Source organism: Penicillium vulpinum, assembly GCF_028829585.1.
Source record: "Penicillium vulpinum strain IBT 29486 chromosome Unknown utg000003l_segment0_segment0, whole genome shotgun sequence".
Lineage (NCBI taxonomy): Eukaryota > Fungi > Ascomycota > Eurotiomycetes > Eurotiales > Aspergillaceae > Penicillium > Penicillium vulpinum.
In genome coordinates, this window is record NW_026643243.1 from 551470 (window position 1) to 567098 (window position 15629).

Sequence of the window (15629 nt, forward strand, 5' to 3'; positions counted from 1 at the left end):
TCCATGAACAAAACCACAACAGGTAAACAGTTTATATAATATCGAATAGAGAAGAAGAAAGAAACTAAAGCACACCACCATTCTCTCCCCTCAATTGCCAGTATACAGCCCCTCAATTGCATGCTGCACTCATCCCATGTCAAAGTTCCAGGCCAGCCAGATAGCCGACATTAAGTGAGAATGTCCATGATCATATCAGCCTGTGTCTCCGGTGTATCCTTCATATTCTTAGCATAGTAAGTCTTCTTAACATCCTCGAAATGCTTGCACGTGTTGAAGCCGTTACCCTAGATGAGAAGCGTACGTCAGGGACCTTCTTTTCCTCGGAAACATGTAAAAAAAAAGCAGGGCAAGATGAGACACATACCGCATTATCACTGTCGCAGCACATGGGGCTATAACCTTGTTTGTTGCATGTATCAGGAGCCTCCTTATCAGCCATTTTCTTGCCTACAAAGGTAAGTTGGATTAGGATACAATGATCAGTTTTTCGAGGTGACCTTGAAGAAGGGATTGGGAGGAACATACACTGGAAAGATATAGCCGAGCTAATCTGTATACCACCGATGAGCGGCACCAACTCGCCGAGCGGTGTAATGATGTCCTTGCTCGTCTGCTGCACTGACATGCAGCAGGACTTGAAATTGCCCTTGGGGCATGTGTAAGCCTCGTAGGCGCTGGGCGAGGGGGTAGGTGAAGCCGAGGCAGACGCTGAGGCAGACGCTGAGGCAGAGCTGGACGGCGAGATGAGAGACTTGGAAATGGAGGGTGTAGGGGTCGGGCTCTCGCTCGTCATTGGGATGGCTGTAGTGACCGACAGCAGTGACAAAATTCCCGTGAGGAGAGCTGTGAGGTGCATTGTTGCTGATTTTGTGCTGTTCGTGCGTGTGGTGTAGGTATGAAAGGTGTAGGATGAGTGTATGTATAGACTTGTAGAACGACTTGACAAGGAGGTATGAGACTTGGATATCCGAGATGAATGTCAACGTTAGAGACAATGGATTAAAGGAGTGTGAGACCAAATGAATGGCTGGAGCTGCGCCGGATCGGCCGTCATGGGAGGTTGTTGGATAAATATCAAAGGAGAAAAAAAACAGGAACCCAATTGATCTTCAATATATGCATTGTTCAATGTTCTGGCTCGGCCCTCGCAGCTTCGACAGGCCCGCTGCATTTCCTTCTGTGTTCCTCCCTTGGACTATTTTGGTTAGCTCATCATCGAATCCCGAGATACCAGGGGTTTCATCCCTCTGTTTGGAAAGGCACGGTATGGCCTTGATTCGCCGGCGAGTTAAATGACATGGAATGTGTAGGCACGGTAATCGTTCCCACTGGTTCTTCTGCACATGTGGGTGCTCATGGTCCAGTATGTGGGGTTCGATCTTGGAATTGTCTGATGTTGATTTCTGCCCAATTGGTACAAAGTATATATATTTTGACTGCGATGTGACGCGAAGTTAATTGGAGCATATAATGATTTAATCTAGTAACAGTAGTAATTTCATTACCTCTCTAAACCACCTCATCTTCGATGACGCAACTCTGGAAGGACAAATTCCCTGTGTATTGGATTCTCCTTCAGAGGTATGCAAGGGGTGCATAAAGCACGCAGCTCTTCATTAGAGCGCGACAATGCCAACTGTTACGAGTGAAGTGTTCTTTGAGGTCAAAGCTAGCACCTTAAGAAGCAATTAGCCAGAGAATTTGATCCATTAACGTCGATAATATAGCAAATTACACACATATGTCAAAGATGTTCTTCGGAAGAGAGAGAAGGTTGCTACTAGTATTAACCGAGGACTAGCCGTATGTCCTACATATGTAGTTAATTTCAAGACTGGAAAATCGAATTCTAAAAAAAGATGTAACAATAAAATTACACTCTTAAACAGATCTAAAAGAGGTCACCTAGCAAAAATATGTATACTCCGTACATATCTTAGTAGCCACAATGGTATTGTGATGACGTCAATATGTTTCAGCCACCAACTCAATCTTAAGACATTAATCTTTGGGGAATATTTGATGCAAATTATTTTGACTACACAGCTAAGCCTCTAGGATCTACTCCGTAGAGAAATACCTCTAAACCCGGGGACGATGTTGCGACAGAAAATAGTAAAAACACCGACCAATAGAAGAGAAACGGATTTCTCCGGTTTGGTTGCGCATAATTGTACAGGTCATAGATAGCCAAAATGGCTATGTGGGATCGTAACAGGGTATTGTTCTCCTGAGGGACAGTCCAGTGTCCACGACTCGAAGAGATGGTTCGTCACAAAAAGACCAAAAAGATAGAAAGAGACAAAAAAAAAAAAAGAGAAAGAATCGCTTGCAAAGAAGTATAAAGACAGATAATGTACAGGCCAATATTCCTTCACAGAAGGAATACTAAGCAGAAGGGGTGAGTTGACCCCTTACCCAGACTTCAGAAGAATGGACAGTATTCGAGAAACGATCGAAACGGGAATGAAATATCGTTTCTAGGCTGCCCTCCAGTCATGAGAAACTCCAAAATGGCCCCGGATGACAAAAGAATGACAATGAAAGGTCACCACCGCGAGTCAAGACTTCTTTGACGGCAGAAAACAGAGTTAAAGAATGCATGATCTGACCCTGAAAGCCAGTGGGCAAGTTGGATAACAGAGAAAGACATGTTCTGAAAACGCTATGCAAAGGTAAAAAGGGTTGGGAAATGAACCATGTCGTAGATGACACCGGCTTGTCTCGAGGGGATAGGGAAATCAAACTCCAAAAGTTCAAAATATCGCTTGAAAGCAGGCACGCTAACTCGCGTGAATCTCATAAAACTGTATAAGCATTGACGAAAAATATACGCGATGGTTGACGATCACAGACGGCCATCCTCGAGAATGCTAAGTACCGTTATAATGCTAGATCACGGACTTGATGGGATGGTACCGCTGAAAACACTTTCGTTAGCTTCCTTAGACATTGGAGTAATCAGGATGAAAGCAAAATACATACCTTGATACAAGGGCACAGCCCTAATATCCAGCAGACTTAGCGTCGGCCATGTCTCGACCACTGAGCTTGTTCCCGGCAAGGGGAGCAGCATTGTTGATGGAAGGGAAAGATTCATTGGCCTGTCGGGACCTACTGCTGCTGCTAGTAGCGATACTAAAACCACTCTTGCCGCTGCTCTGGCTTCCACGGCGAGAGTCATTCATGTCAACAAAGCAAGACATCTGGCGCTGGGTGTACTGCAGCATGGAGCGGTTGTAGTCCTCCAGCGATGAGCTAGAGGGATCCAGCGACCGGTAGGAATCGACATGAGTTTCACTGGCTATGTTGTCAACACCACCAGAGTCTGGGAACATGGAGTTGATGTTTTCAGTTGCTTGTTGCATTTGAGCGGAGTGAGTCATGGTGAAAAATATATCTAGTGATTAAAACGGTCAGCTTAACTTGCAGGACTAGGAATCAGTCAGCACCAGAAGTGCCGGTCAATAGCATGATGGTTGTCTGCATCTCAAATATGCAACGGCATAAAGATAGAGGCTGATAGATAGGACGATCACCATGTGGTGGTGAGTGGGTTGCGGGTGCTGTGGAGAATCTAGATGATACTGGTTTCCCAGTCAATTCAACTTTGCTTACCTGTGATTTTGAAATATTTCAATATCTAACCAGTTTGGTCGGTTGTGTTGAATAGTAATGGTACGGAGGGTCGCGGATAGGCAAAATAATGTCGTTGTACAGCGGAAGTCCAAAGAGTTTGTTGTCCGAGCCGAGTATATAAAATGGTAAGATCAAGTGCTATGGGGCAGAGTCAGGAGTTAGGGCTTAATACGAAGAAAAATTGTATCCAATTTGCGAGCAAGCTTATATATAAGACACTCAAAGCTCCACAAGGGAGTATGAAATCACATCGGCGATGGTCGATGGCAAACTCGCCCAGATTTGCAGCCTCTGATAGGTCAATAAGATGCCTAATTACTCCTCTGAGCACCCATGATAAACACACGACATCTCCACTGATTACACCGAGCGGAGTACGGTGACATAATTGGCCGAAAGAGGGGGGGGAGAGGGGAGCAGGGTATCTCTCCTAGCGACATCATAAGAAGCATCATAAATCCCAACTCTCACAGTATTTGTAAATGACCATTAGCCTATTGTATCTCGTATAGCGCAGTGTGGGGTCGAACTTCCATCAGAGGACGTTATGAGCTAACTAATATCCACATGCGCACGGAGACTGGTGAACTCTGCCTGCGATATCATCAGTCGGTCCACTGTGGATGGGTCACAGTGCTCCGATGAGGTCACTGGAGAATGTTAACCATTGAGAGCCGGAGGCGTTTCTGAGATCGGCACAACCACAGTCCGGTCCCCTGCAGATCTTCGCCTGACATCTAAGACGAATCATAATTGGATTATCATGGGCTTTTGAGGGGCGAGGCCCATCTTGCATTCTGCATGGCTACGGGATAGGGTCTCTTTTAGAGGGAAAATGTGGACATATATGGTGGAGTACCCGGTGTAGGAGTGGTAAACAGCTCCGCGGATCGAGCATAGGGGAGAGAGAGAGACCTTGACACGGAGCATATGGGTTGATTCAAACTAAACCAATACTCAGCTCAGCCTGCATATCAAATCAATGTAGTTGGTGTGACCAAAAGCAGTAAATGCGTCTGTACAAAAGCAAAAAAAAAAAAAAAAACTGTGCCGTAGCTGAGGCTCAGGCCGAATATAGACCTATGCCGTCATACCCCTAGGCAATTGAAGTGACCCGAGCAATCGATTGGCTATCGGTCACATCACATCTTGCAAGAACCATATCGAGCATCGCCGGTTGTGGAAATGGCAAGAAATCGGAGTTACATACGGAATACTCTATACTTGGGACTGATTTGTTTATCAATAGTGGAACATATTTTGAGAGTGGGCTTGAGAAACGGTACAAAGTACAACATACAAAGTATATCGTATCGAAAAGCATGTGAGGCTTGCAGCCATAGTGGGGACATAATTTGGGTAGTAGATGAAGTTTTAATTACTTCTCAGACTGTTTTCATTCGCTCGATATTAGAATTGGAAATGGACAATAAGGGCAATGGAAATGCCGTGTGGAGATGCGCTTGATGAGCTAGTGATTTGGGGAATGTACAGTCTTGGCGCTGGTGCCTGAGGCATAATACCACCTGACGTCAGGGAGCCCTCATCTTCAAATCTACCATCTTCAAATGATACATAGTGACTGAATTGTATATTCACCACCTCTATTCTATATTGTAGATCGTCACAATCTGTTTAATTTTCAATAGAATAATCTCAGACACGTTACTAGAATCAGGAGATCCTATTTATCTATGGAGTCTGACGATAGCCGATGCTCCCGACCAAATTGCGTTCCCATATGGAAATCGGAATACATACAAAGCTCCAGATGTTGTAGTCCAAACTTGTTCCTAGAGAAAAGAGGTTGGCTAGGATTAGTGGTAAGACACATGGGAGTTAGTAACAGGGGTGTTTGCATCGAAAAACGGGTATATGTATTTGCCATCAATGAACCCTGGATGTAGCGATACCACTGGGGGAGGCAAATTGTTGCAAGATCGGCACCGAATATATCAGAGTATTTCACCTGCAATTTTCTTCTACAACGGTTGCACATCATGTTCAACTTGAAGAGGCCGCACTACATAGTATTACATTCTTAGAGTGGCATATTAATGCAAGCCGGGGCTCATATCCAACATATTAGATCTTCTTTGCCACAAGGAATGATCTACGTAGGAGCAACAAGCAACACAGCAACGTCAGGCAAGATTTCGGAATACCTATATTGTTCATTTACAGTTATGATCGGCCATCTGGTTTTTCAGACCAGACCTGCTTTTAAGGAAGAATTGGTCTAATCTAGCTGGCGTCGTTCCAGACCAAAGTCTCTAATCTGTAATATATTGTAGCGGGTTCTTTACGCCACTGATATCGATGCAGACTAGAGAGACGCCTTCTCACAAATTGGACGAAGAGACTATGATACTCTGTGATATCAGAGTTGGCTAAATCTCTGTGCGATGTCGCAAGTACAAAGAAACATGTGGAGTACGACGTATGGCTTGGCCCCCTTTACAATATAGCCTAATGGGGCTTGAACCATACCGCCGTTCCTTCATCGCATGTCCACTTCAAGGGTCTGATCGCAGATATATGACAGCATACGATAACGTACGTTGTATCAACAGCCGAGAGCGTCAAACAAGCATGGAGACCTACCGCAACGTGAATTTGTGGATCCTTTCCTGTACATACCAGTGAATGACAAACATCATAGCCGGGCCTTCACGGTCCACCATTTTCATTATTCCATTCCATCTCGTGCCCGTCTGGTCCTGAGCTACGTACGAACCTATAAGGCTATGACAAGCCTCAGAGTACCGGAGATGAATCACAATACATAGCTTGTTTTGTCTCTGTACTACATGCCGATCAATTTGATAGTCAGATACCCGAGATTGACAATTCGACACCACACCCCAGCCTCTGATGGCGATCCACACGATGTGCTCGCACGAAGGCATACAAAGTATGCTGCACGGAGTACATCTCGCTACAGAGTATATCTTAGCGAGAATATGAGATCACTGTCTGCGTTTTAATTGCATGGGGCTGTTTCTTGCCGACATTGTCTCACGTCATAAGCTCTACCCTGATGCCCCCGGGCGTCCATCGAAAATATCATCTCCACACATTTATTATTAATTATCTCTTGAATTGCTACACGCCCCTCGAATATTGCGGGCCAGCGAGGGATGCCAAAAAAAACCTGATTTGGATCAAATATCAGGTTCGATAGTGCTTATCTAGACAGCACACAACACACTAGCATTTATCGATGCATCTGGACTTGCGTTTACCATCTCTTCTGGCATTATATACAGGGAAGATAACGTCTAACTGACGTATAGAACTATATCAAAAAATTGAAGTATGTGAGCTTTCGCCTCTGCTTTGCGCTCTGGTCTCAAAAGATACGTCCAGCATTGAGTACCCGCTTCCCCGGCTGCGCAGTCATCTGGTATGATAGGTCTCGGCAGAGGTGTGCGAACAAGTCCAGCGGAATGCTGACGCAAGTTTTCATCGGTCTCGACTCAGCATCAGACCATCTAGGCTCGCCGATGGAAACCTTCCTTTAACAGAAACTGGTTCTACTCCTGCGAACGTGCAGCATGCAGCAATGATCACCATTGCCTGACATACTACGCTGGGGCTCAGTGTTCATCGATGTTGTTCAGCGACAGACCATTTGGCCTCGGGGACTTCCTTCGACGAAAACCGGTTATATCCCTGCGAGCGTGGAGCATAGAGCTTGGAGAGTACAACGTATACCGTCAGGAATTTTGAGCATTTGCTTCCCTGGTGTCTTTCAAACCCGTTGACTCTGCGAGCATGGATTATGGAACCGGAGGCATACAACGCATACCATCGGGAATTTTCGAACACGCGATTCCGGTATCTTTTAGTCTTGTCGATGTGTCTATTCATCCTCCCCTGGTAAGATGTAAGTCCCTGCAAGCATGCGGCATAGACACTGAGGCGTACAACGTATACCGTCAGGAACTTTGAGCATGTACTTCTGATCCTGTTGATGTGTCAGTCCATCCTCCGTTGTTCACGGTGATATGTAAGTCCCTCCTACCTAGTAAAACATAGACTTTCAGCTTGAATCCAGGTTGCTTCAAACCCCAAATATTCACCTCAATTGCTCTCCTTTGGTATGCTACGGTCAACAGGCGACCATGACTCTAAGCCAACTACCATACTGGTTATATTTCCTTTTTGTTTGGTCCGAACAGACAAGAACATCATAGATTTTGCAACAGAAATAACTAGGCCAACACGCCAGACATAGAAGGTAGTAAAATGCATCATATTATTGTTCATGCTCACATCACACGTAACCTGTTTCAATAGAATGTTATTACGAATCCTCCAATGGGCATAGACAGCAGCAGCAAAACAGTAGTCCGAATTTGACCATGAATTGCGTCCATATCCAAACCTCAAACAGGGGGAACGAGTGAACATACCTTTCCGGGCGCCCTGGAAGAAGAAGCGCACAACGAAGACCTGTAACGCAGCCATGGAAACCATCATCAAAGACTCAATCACACTGAAGTTGAAAATACGGCGCTCGGTACTCCTCACGGTACTGAAGTTACGGTTCTCACGTGTGCGGAAGTACTTTTGGTTGCGGGAGACGGTGGACAGTTGCGCGGACAGCTTGTAGATGGACTCCTCGAGGCTGGATGTTTGCTCGGGGCTAGCGCCCTGGCGGGAGGGTAGTTGGGCGCGCTGCTCGTTCTCGACCTGCAGGTTCAATGGCTCGATTAGTATTTGTTGACCGCTTCCTCAAGTCGACGGGTATGGAACGTACCGCAATCTCAAAGTCGACCATTTTCTCGGCGAATGTGGACATCTCGTTGTTGAAGCAGAAAGTATATTCGCCTATGCTCTGCGCAGTAAAAACAAAGTCGCCCTGTCGCTCCTTTGTGCCGTCTAGAACGACCTTGCCGCCTGGTGCGGTGACAACATAGTCAACATCGAACGAACCGCCGGATTGGACCTGTATCGTACAATATCAGCATTCGGCGCCACTCCATTTAGCCATAGCTTTGCAACTAAAATTAAATATCACGGAAGCAATGTGCTATAGCTGGATAATCAATTGGACATACCGCGAAGTAGAAGGCCACTTTGGCGTTGCTCTGCTCAACGTGTGTGAAGAAGCATGCTTTCTCGTTCGCTTCAAGTCTGTAGGTGAGGGCGGTCGCGGTGACGGATGAGGCCAGGGAGGCCAGGCCGGCGAAAAGAGCAAACCGCATTATGAGGAAGATATACCGAGAGTTGTCTGTTGAGCTGGGGGATGATATCCACAGGGGATGATGTTCTGGCCAACTTTGTCTTCCGCAGTTTGATTTGTTTGCATCCATCTAAACAAACCTCCCCTAGTATATCGGCTTGGGACTACTCCACGAGTCTATTTTGTAGAGATGCGCGACATATGGAAAAATAGACAATTTGCACCTATCATATAGACGGTATTGTCTTCTACTTCGGCTGGTTACATAAACTAATAGGCAAAAAATAAGAGAAAAAAAGGCATGATCATCGCATCAGGGTGTCCCTGCTCATGTACTGGATTGCAGCATACAGCCCTCCTTCAACTCGTAAACCCCAAGCGCCATGATTTAAAACTTGTTTAACGAATGGAGAATCCATCACTCTTGCCCCAGAAGCTGCGGCTCTTGTTGGGATGATCAAGACCCAGGAAGTCATCGGCGCCAGCCGCTATATCTGACAAGATATCACCTGGGAGAGGTTAGTAAGATTCAGATCATATTTTTCAATAGGGTTAACGCAGAAGCACTTACCATCTTCAAGATACTTAGCATTAGAGAAGGATGCCCGGGGGACCACGGCGAACTTGATCTTCTCGAAGTTCTTGCCCTTGATCTGTGTGCGGGCGGAAAGGCGTTTCTTTGTCTCCGCGAAAAGTTCTCCAGACTTTACAACAAACTTGAAGGGAATGCCGTGAGTCCGACTGGGTTCGCGATCGAAGCTGAACACGCTAATGACGCGGTCCTCAGCGTCCAAATTCAATTCTTCCGATGGGATCTTTTCGGCGTAAAGCGTGGCGTATTCGTTAATAGCAGCCACGTTTTGCTCTCCCCGGAGTTCTTTATAGACCTTTCCACTGTGCGTTTCGGCAACCCGGATTGGCTCATCGCCCAGCTCCAACTTCTGCTGCAACGCAGCTAAAAGATCCGCCACAGTGCCGCTGCGGGAAACCAAGATCTCCACAATCTCCTATTTGAATGTTAGCCAAATCCCATCATCATGAAAAAGGAATGCTTAATACGAACCTCTTTGGTGACGCCATCGGGGAGCCATGTGATCTTGAAGCACTTCTTACTCTCATAGTCACTCAAACTCATGTCCAGTATCTCGTAGTACAAAGCATCTGCCCGGTGCATGGTGTACCCATAGGCACCATATTGACCGTTAAGGATCTGTGAGAGGTTCTGGTTGACGTTGCGCTTCAGGAAAGGCTTGGCCTTGCCAGTACTAGCCATCACGGGTGCGAATCGAAGATGAGTCTCCTCTACCTGGAGATGCTCACCAACCTTTTTGGCGAACTGGTCATATGTCATCTTGCGGCTAAGAGTCAAAGAGAAAGTCTCCCCTTCATTTGTCTTGATCGGGGCGAATTGAACTTCCATGCGGTTCAAAAGGTAATCGTAGAATTGCCGAGCGTCTGTGTAAAGTGCCGAGGATGGCAATTCGGACTCTTTGACTGTGCGCTGGAAGGTGATGATGTCGCCGTCCTGAATTTCAGATTGTTGGAAAGTCTGCTTAGGTTTCATAACGTCGATCATGGTATGTTTGATCTCTTCAAAGAGCATGAACTCTGTACCGGCAGGCCAATCCATCTTAGAAAGGATTGTCGGGGCCAACTCGCTCACCTTCTGGCTTTTATGAACGTAGACAGAGGTAATACCAGTCAAGGTCTGGGCCTTAATGTCGAAATTCTTGAGGAAAATAAGAATCGAGTCATTTTCGGGCCACGGAGTAGGTTGTCCATCTTCGCCAGTCGGCGCCACCTCCATCCACAAGCGGAAGAGCTGGCCTTTAGTGCCGAATTTGTTGTACGCCTCCTCAACGGTCATTTCCTGATCGCGGATCACCTGATCGGGCCGGGTTGTCTTGTTCTGACGGTTGACCATGACCCAGAATCGAATGGCTTCCGGCTTGATATCTCGTTCTTCAGCAATTTCCTGTGCAAACTCGCTGACTTTCTTTGCCCGAAGGATCTTGTATTGCGTGGGAAGGGCCGGATCCTCCGCAGGTAGGTCGGTGCTAGTCAGATCGAAGCCGTGGTGGTTTCGGAATGCATCATCGTTAAGAACGCCGACATTCATGTAAAGATGGGCTTCTTCTCTCTCTTTCTTCCGACGCAGCATCTCCGCTCGGTCCTCAGTCATACGCTTTTCTATTTTATAATTAGCCAACCATTCAATCCCCCAGAGAATATGAATCTCCAGACATACCAATGTGAGAGGGTACATCATCCTTTGTGACTGGGAAGAATACATTATCCTGTCTCGTCTTTCGGACGTAAACCAACATGTAGGCATTGTTTGTGCGGATAGCGGACCGCCCGCCAGTCGCTCCGTTCGTACGCTGCTGAGAGTCTCCGTAGTTCTCATCTAGGACTTCCTTGTCGGTAGCTCGGTTGACTCGGTCATCATCAAAGCGGTACCAATGCCCATCCTTGTTGGGCTTGATGAAGGCATAGTAATGCCCGGCATCGAGGTTGCCGCTATGGACGAGAACACCGTGCAATTGGTAAACCCAGGACTCCGACTTGTCGGCGCTCTCGGAAAGGTAGGGAGCCGCATCAAACTCCATAGGGAATGTGTGATAATCATTGACCTTGGCCATCATGTCGAGGTTGAGGTCGTATTCGAAACGTTTGAGGTGAAGATGCAGAACGGGAGGGAAGCTCTCGAAAATGACGCCCTTCTTAGCGTCTTGCAGACCGTATGGCTGCCCAGCTTCGTACTTGTTCTCCCCCTCCAACGTCTCAACCTGAATGTAATCCCTGAAGCTGTCATCTAAGGTCTTGTTGCCTCGAACATTGAGTTGAATATCCCAGAAGTCTTCCACGCGAGAAGACTCGTAATCGACATTGATGCAAGAAATATACGTTTTTGTTTTCCCGACGAAGAGATCAGGCAGAACTTTTTCTGCAACAGTACCCTTCATCTTGTGCTCCAATCGCTCCATCAACTTTCGTGAGAGCTCCTGTACATCTTGTTGTTCAAAGATCTGGCTGGATTGCCAGCCAAAAGATGCAGTAAGCTCGGTTGTGGAAACAGCAGCATCACTGGTCTGCAGGTTGTAAAATAGTCTCTGGAGGGCCCATGCGCTATTCTCGCGTGTAGCTTCTTGGTCAGTCGGTATTTGGTATACGGCCTGAAGATTTTTTTGTCAGTGTCAATAGTCTGGGTAGCAATCGAAGGGGGGTTTGGCGTACCTTGCGGAAAGCATTTGTGAAATAGAGCGATTGCAAAAGTGAATTCAAGTAGCATGTAGCTCCTTGGTTCCTCAATCCTACCATTCCAGTTTCCTTTTTCGAGTCGTAACTAAAATGAGAAAGTTAGCTACACTCGGTCAAATCTTCCGAAGAGAACGCACTTTTGGAAACTGTGCCACAAGACACCTGTGGGATCTTTCACTACACGGACATAGGCCGTAACAAGTGCCTCATCGTCCTGCACTAAGGGGACAGATTTTCCCTCCCACGCATGGCTAAACAGACCTTTGAGGTCAGCGAACCGAGTGAAACCCCAGTCCCCTTCCTCGGCAGTGAAACGGTGTGTTGCAACTAAAATCCAACTTAGCGTTCTTATCGAGCAATCCTCCCTGTCTTGAATGTCTTACCGTGGTGTGTATAAATGGAAGGATCGTTCACATTTGACAACACCAGCGCGAACTGCACACAAGCGTACCAGTTCTCCGGGGGTCCGTTCTCCCATGCATGTTCGAGATAAAACGAGGCAAATTCGGTCTGGTTGCCGTAGGGGAAAAAGAGGATGCGCCTATTCTCGAGTTAGACTTAATGCTGGGACCAAACCATAGAGCCATATAGGCCAAAGAGATTTCAGGAACTCACCACGGGGAGCCACCGCATTGGAAGACGGGTCCATGTGACTTGCGCTCCATCTTCCTCCAGTCTGACAAGCGCCATGTGTTGTGGGCCTCATCTAGGGTTTCAAGGTCCGAGTTTTGGGGGAGGACCTTTGCCATCATCGCCGCGTCTATATCCATCGAAGCCCTTGATTAGCGACATGTACAAACAAGCAAGCAGGTGGTGTATTTCTCGAGGACGATCTCATCCAGGTGCTTTGTCCAGCTAACCCGTAAAACTACCCTCCAACTTGTGGTTTAGGGAAAAGAGAAGCAACAAAGAACACATACGGTCATCTGCGGTCGGTGCGGATTCAGGCTCGTCGGATCCCGACCGGGAAACGACGACGACATCGGTCTTTTCGGCTGGGTATTGATCATAATCATCGACAAGCATGTCGTTCTCCGCGAGCTGGTAGAACAGGGTTAGTCCAATGACGACACTAGCGAGGGGCACGGTCGGGGGATCTCTCACGTTTTCCATCGCGGAAAGCGCCTTCCCGTCCCGGAAGGCGACAGAGGTTGTATTTTAGGGAAGTTTGGTGAATAAAAAGAAAGGATGTCGTAAAGAAATACACTGTAGAGCTGGTGGTGGAGGAAAATCGCCTGAACCCGCAAAATAATAAGGGCCGGAGCTAGCGGTGGCGGAGCCTCGAGGGCTCGGCAGCGATATTTTGGTATAAGGGTGATGTTTGTGAGATCTGGCTTTGATTAGATGCTTATTTTTGGGTCTAAATGCTTTTCATTGAGCTCTGACTCGTCTCTTTTGAACTGTTGAAATTAAAAGGACATCTGGAGTTTGTTTAATTGGCAGTGCCCAATAATATATGCAAGAGTACGGGGTATACGGTGAAGAAAACCCTATTTTATACCAGTCCAAATTGTCAATGATGTAGATAGGTCTATATATACGTAGCTAGATGTGTTCTAGCTCTGCAGGCCAATCTAACTATCTTGTTTGAGATGCTCTCGTTAAATATGACCAGGTGGCCCTCAGATGATCCAATGGTCCATGAGCTGAGGCGTTAGCCCCAAGTCCGTGCGAGTGCCTTAGATCCGAGGCAATTTCAGATGAGAATCCAAATCGTATGACATTGGCATCTAGAACAATACTCCGTACATACTATATAAATAGAGATATATAGCGATATGACACAGAAAACAAAAACAAATCTTGCTAAACTATACTGTGTCGACCGGTGTCACATGCTTGGCTCACCGCCCGGCAACCCCAAACATTGGAAGTCCCAACTACGCGCATACACAAGACAGTGAGCACTTATATGGTCTCGGTACTTATTGAACGTGTGCTTGGAGCACAATGAGGTTGTCTTATCTAGCTAGAAGCTGTCAGCTCCTCAAGTCTCCCTCAAAGCGCTTATATTCTGGAGCTCACAGCCCGCCACCATGGCGACCAGTTTCTGCAGTAGATGAGTATGGATGACTCATTTGTCTAAAGCTTGAAATGGACGATACTAACTTGGATGTACTGGCAGATGGATAGAGCGGGCCATTCGACCTATCAGTCTTCGCCAGTTGACCTTCTTTGGTCGTACCTTGACCGAACCACGACTCATCAGTTCTGCAAACTACGTGCGGACCGAGCTACCTACTCGGTAAGTTGGGAGCCAATCTGCAATATTGTAGGGGGAAAAAGTCTGATGGCCATTGGATAGCCTTGCGCATCGTCTGCGAGACATCCAGCAGCTGCCATATGTGGTGGTGGCCAACCCTCATCTCACCCTTGTATACGAACTGTACTACAAAGCATTTGAGAGGGTTAGGGTGGTTCCTGAGATCCGGACCCTTGAAGACAATGATCGTTTCTGTGAAATCCTGAAGGAAATGCTACAAGAACATCTGATTGCGATTCCCAACCTAGCGATAGGAGTGCTGCAATGCCGCAATCTCGCCCCGGCGGACGAAATGGACCGATTGATGAACACACTTCTGCGAGCGGTATGTAAGGCCGACCTCTGGTCTGCCTCCTAGCTGACAAGCATCTCTTCGGCAGCGAATCTCCCGCCGAGTCATCGCAGAGCAACACCTAGCCCTGACCGAAACTTTCAACTCGCCATGGCATTTCCCCGATTCCCACGACCGAACCGACATGAACGCAGACTTTGTAGGCGAAGTATTCCTAAAGTGCAAGGCAAAGGAGGTAGTCGAGCGATGTGGCAAGGTCGCACAAGATCTGATGCGGAAGATATCAGATTCGACCCAGATCCCCGCGATCACTGTGAAGGGCCATGCTGACGCGACCTTTCCGTATATTTTGAGCCATCTGGAATATATCATCGGAGAACTTCTCCGCAACTCGGTGCAAGCAGTGATGGAGAAATATCAGCATTCAGACCAGCCCCCACCACCTATCGAAGTGCTCGTGTGCGAGACCCCGCAGCATGTGATAATGCGCATCTCTGATCAAGGAGGAGGAATCCCTCGAGAGATTCTGCCGTACCTGTGGTCCTTCAGCAAGGGCCCTCGCACGCAGACTCGGCTGGAAAATCTTGGACGGGTCCCTGCAATGGCGGCGACGATGCAAGAACTGCAAGTGTCACACGACCGTAAGCACACAGACAGGGATGTATACCATGAAGCATCCCTGGACACATTGACATCACGACCACCAAATCTCCGTCTGGGGATGGGTCTCCCCATGAGCCGAGTTTATGCTGAATACTGGGCAGGCAGTTTAGAACTGCACAGTCTGGAAGGGTATGGAGTGGATGCATTTCTGCAGATCTCAAAGCTTGGCAATAAGAACGAGCAGGTCACAACTCGGGCAGCAATTGATGCAGTGTAGGACTTGATAACTGGGAATATTAAAGGAAATATATTCCCAGTGCCTCTACATCTCCTCCAAGTCTATCCAATGTACCTGCTCGTCAACTGTACTTGCCGTC

At 47.2% G+C, this 15629-nt stretch overlaps 5 protein-coding genes across 5 annotated transcripts; 1 reads left to right on the forward strand and 4 right to left on the reverse strand.

Moving 5' to 3' along the window:
* Positions 1-170: 170 nt before the first annotated feature.
* N7479_005312 (uncharacterized protein) lies at positions 171-859 on the reverse strand (the record flags this gene model as incomplete). Its single annotated transcript, XM_057253009.1, has 3 exons — positions 171-287; positions 368-450; positions 529-859. The coding sequence occupies 3 exons, from the start codon at positions 857-859 to the stop codon at positions 171-173; spliced, it is 531 nt and encodes a 176-aa protein (XP_057106871.1).
* A 2149-nt stretch (positions 860-3008) lies between these two features.
* N7479_005313 (uncharacterized protein) lies at positions 3009-3389 on the reverse strand (the record flags this gene model as incomplete). The annotated part of the gene is made up of 1 exon (XM_057253010.1): positions 3009-3389. The coding sequence occupies one exon, from the start codon at positions 3387-3389 to the stop codon at positions 3009-3011; it is 381 nt and encodes a 126-aa protein (XP_057106872.1).
* Positions 3390-7910: 4521 nt separating this feature from the next.
* On the reverse strand, positions 7911-8855 carry N7479_005314 (p24 family protein; the record flags this gene model as incomplete). The annotated part of the gene is made up of 4 exons (XM_057253011.1): positions 7911-7932; positions 8061-8340; positions 8408-8596; positions 8709-8855. The coding sequence occupies 4 exons, from the start codon at positions 8853-8855 to the stop codon at positions 7922-7924; spliced, it is 627 nt and encodes a 208-aa protein (XP_057106873.1). The 3' UTR covers positions 7911-7921.
* Positions 8856-9232: 377 nt separating this feature from the next.
* On the reverse strand, positions 9233-13207 carry N7479_005315 (ubiquitin-specific protease UBP15; the record flags this gene model as incomplete). The annotated part of the gene is made up of 10 exons (XM_057253012.1): positions 9233-9342; positions 9405-9840; positions 9897-11023; positions 11082-12009; positions 12071-12179; positions 12232-12421; positions 12478-12635; positions 12710-12854; positions 13015-13135; positions 13199-13207. The coding sequence occupies 10 exons, from the start codon at positions 13205-13207 to the stop codon at positions 9233-9235; spliced, it is 3333 nt and encodes a 1110-aa protein (XP_057106874.1).
* Positions 13208-14044: 837 nt separating this feature from the next.
* N7479_005316 (protein kinase PKP2) lies at positions 14045-15529 on the forward strand (the record flags this gene model as incomplete). The annotated part of the gene is made up of 4 exons (XM_057253013.1): positions 14045-14157; positions 14220-14339; positions 14400-14682; positions 14738-15529. The coding sequence occupies 4 exons, from the start codon at positions 14045-14047 to the stop codon at positions 15527-15529; spliced, it is 1308 nt and encodes a 435-aa protein (XP_057106875.1).
* Between the last annotated feature and the right edge of the window lie 100 nt (positions 15530-15629).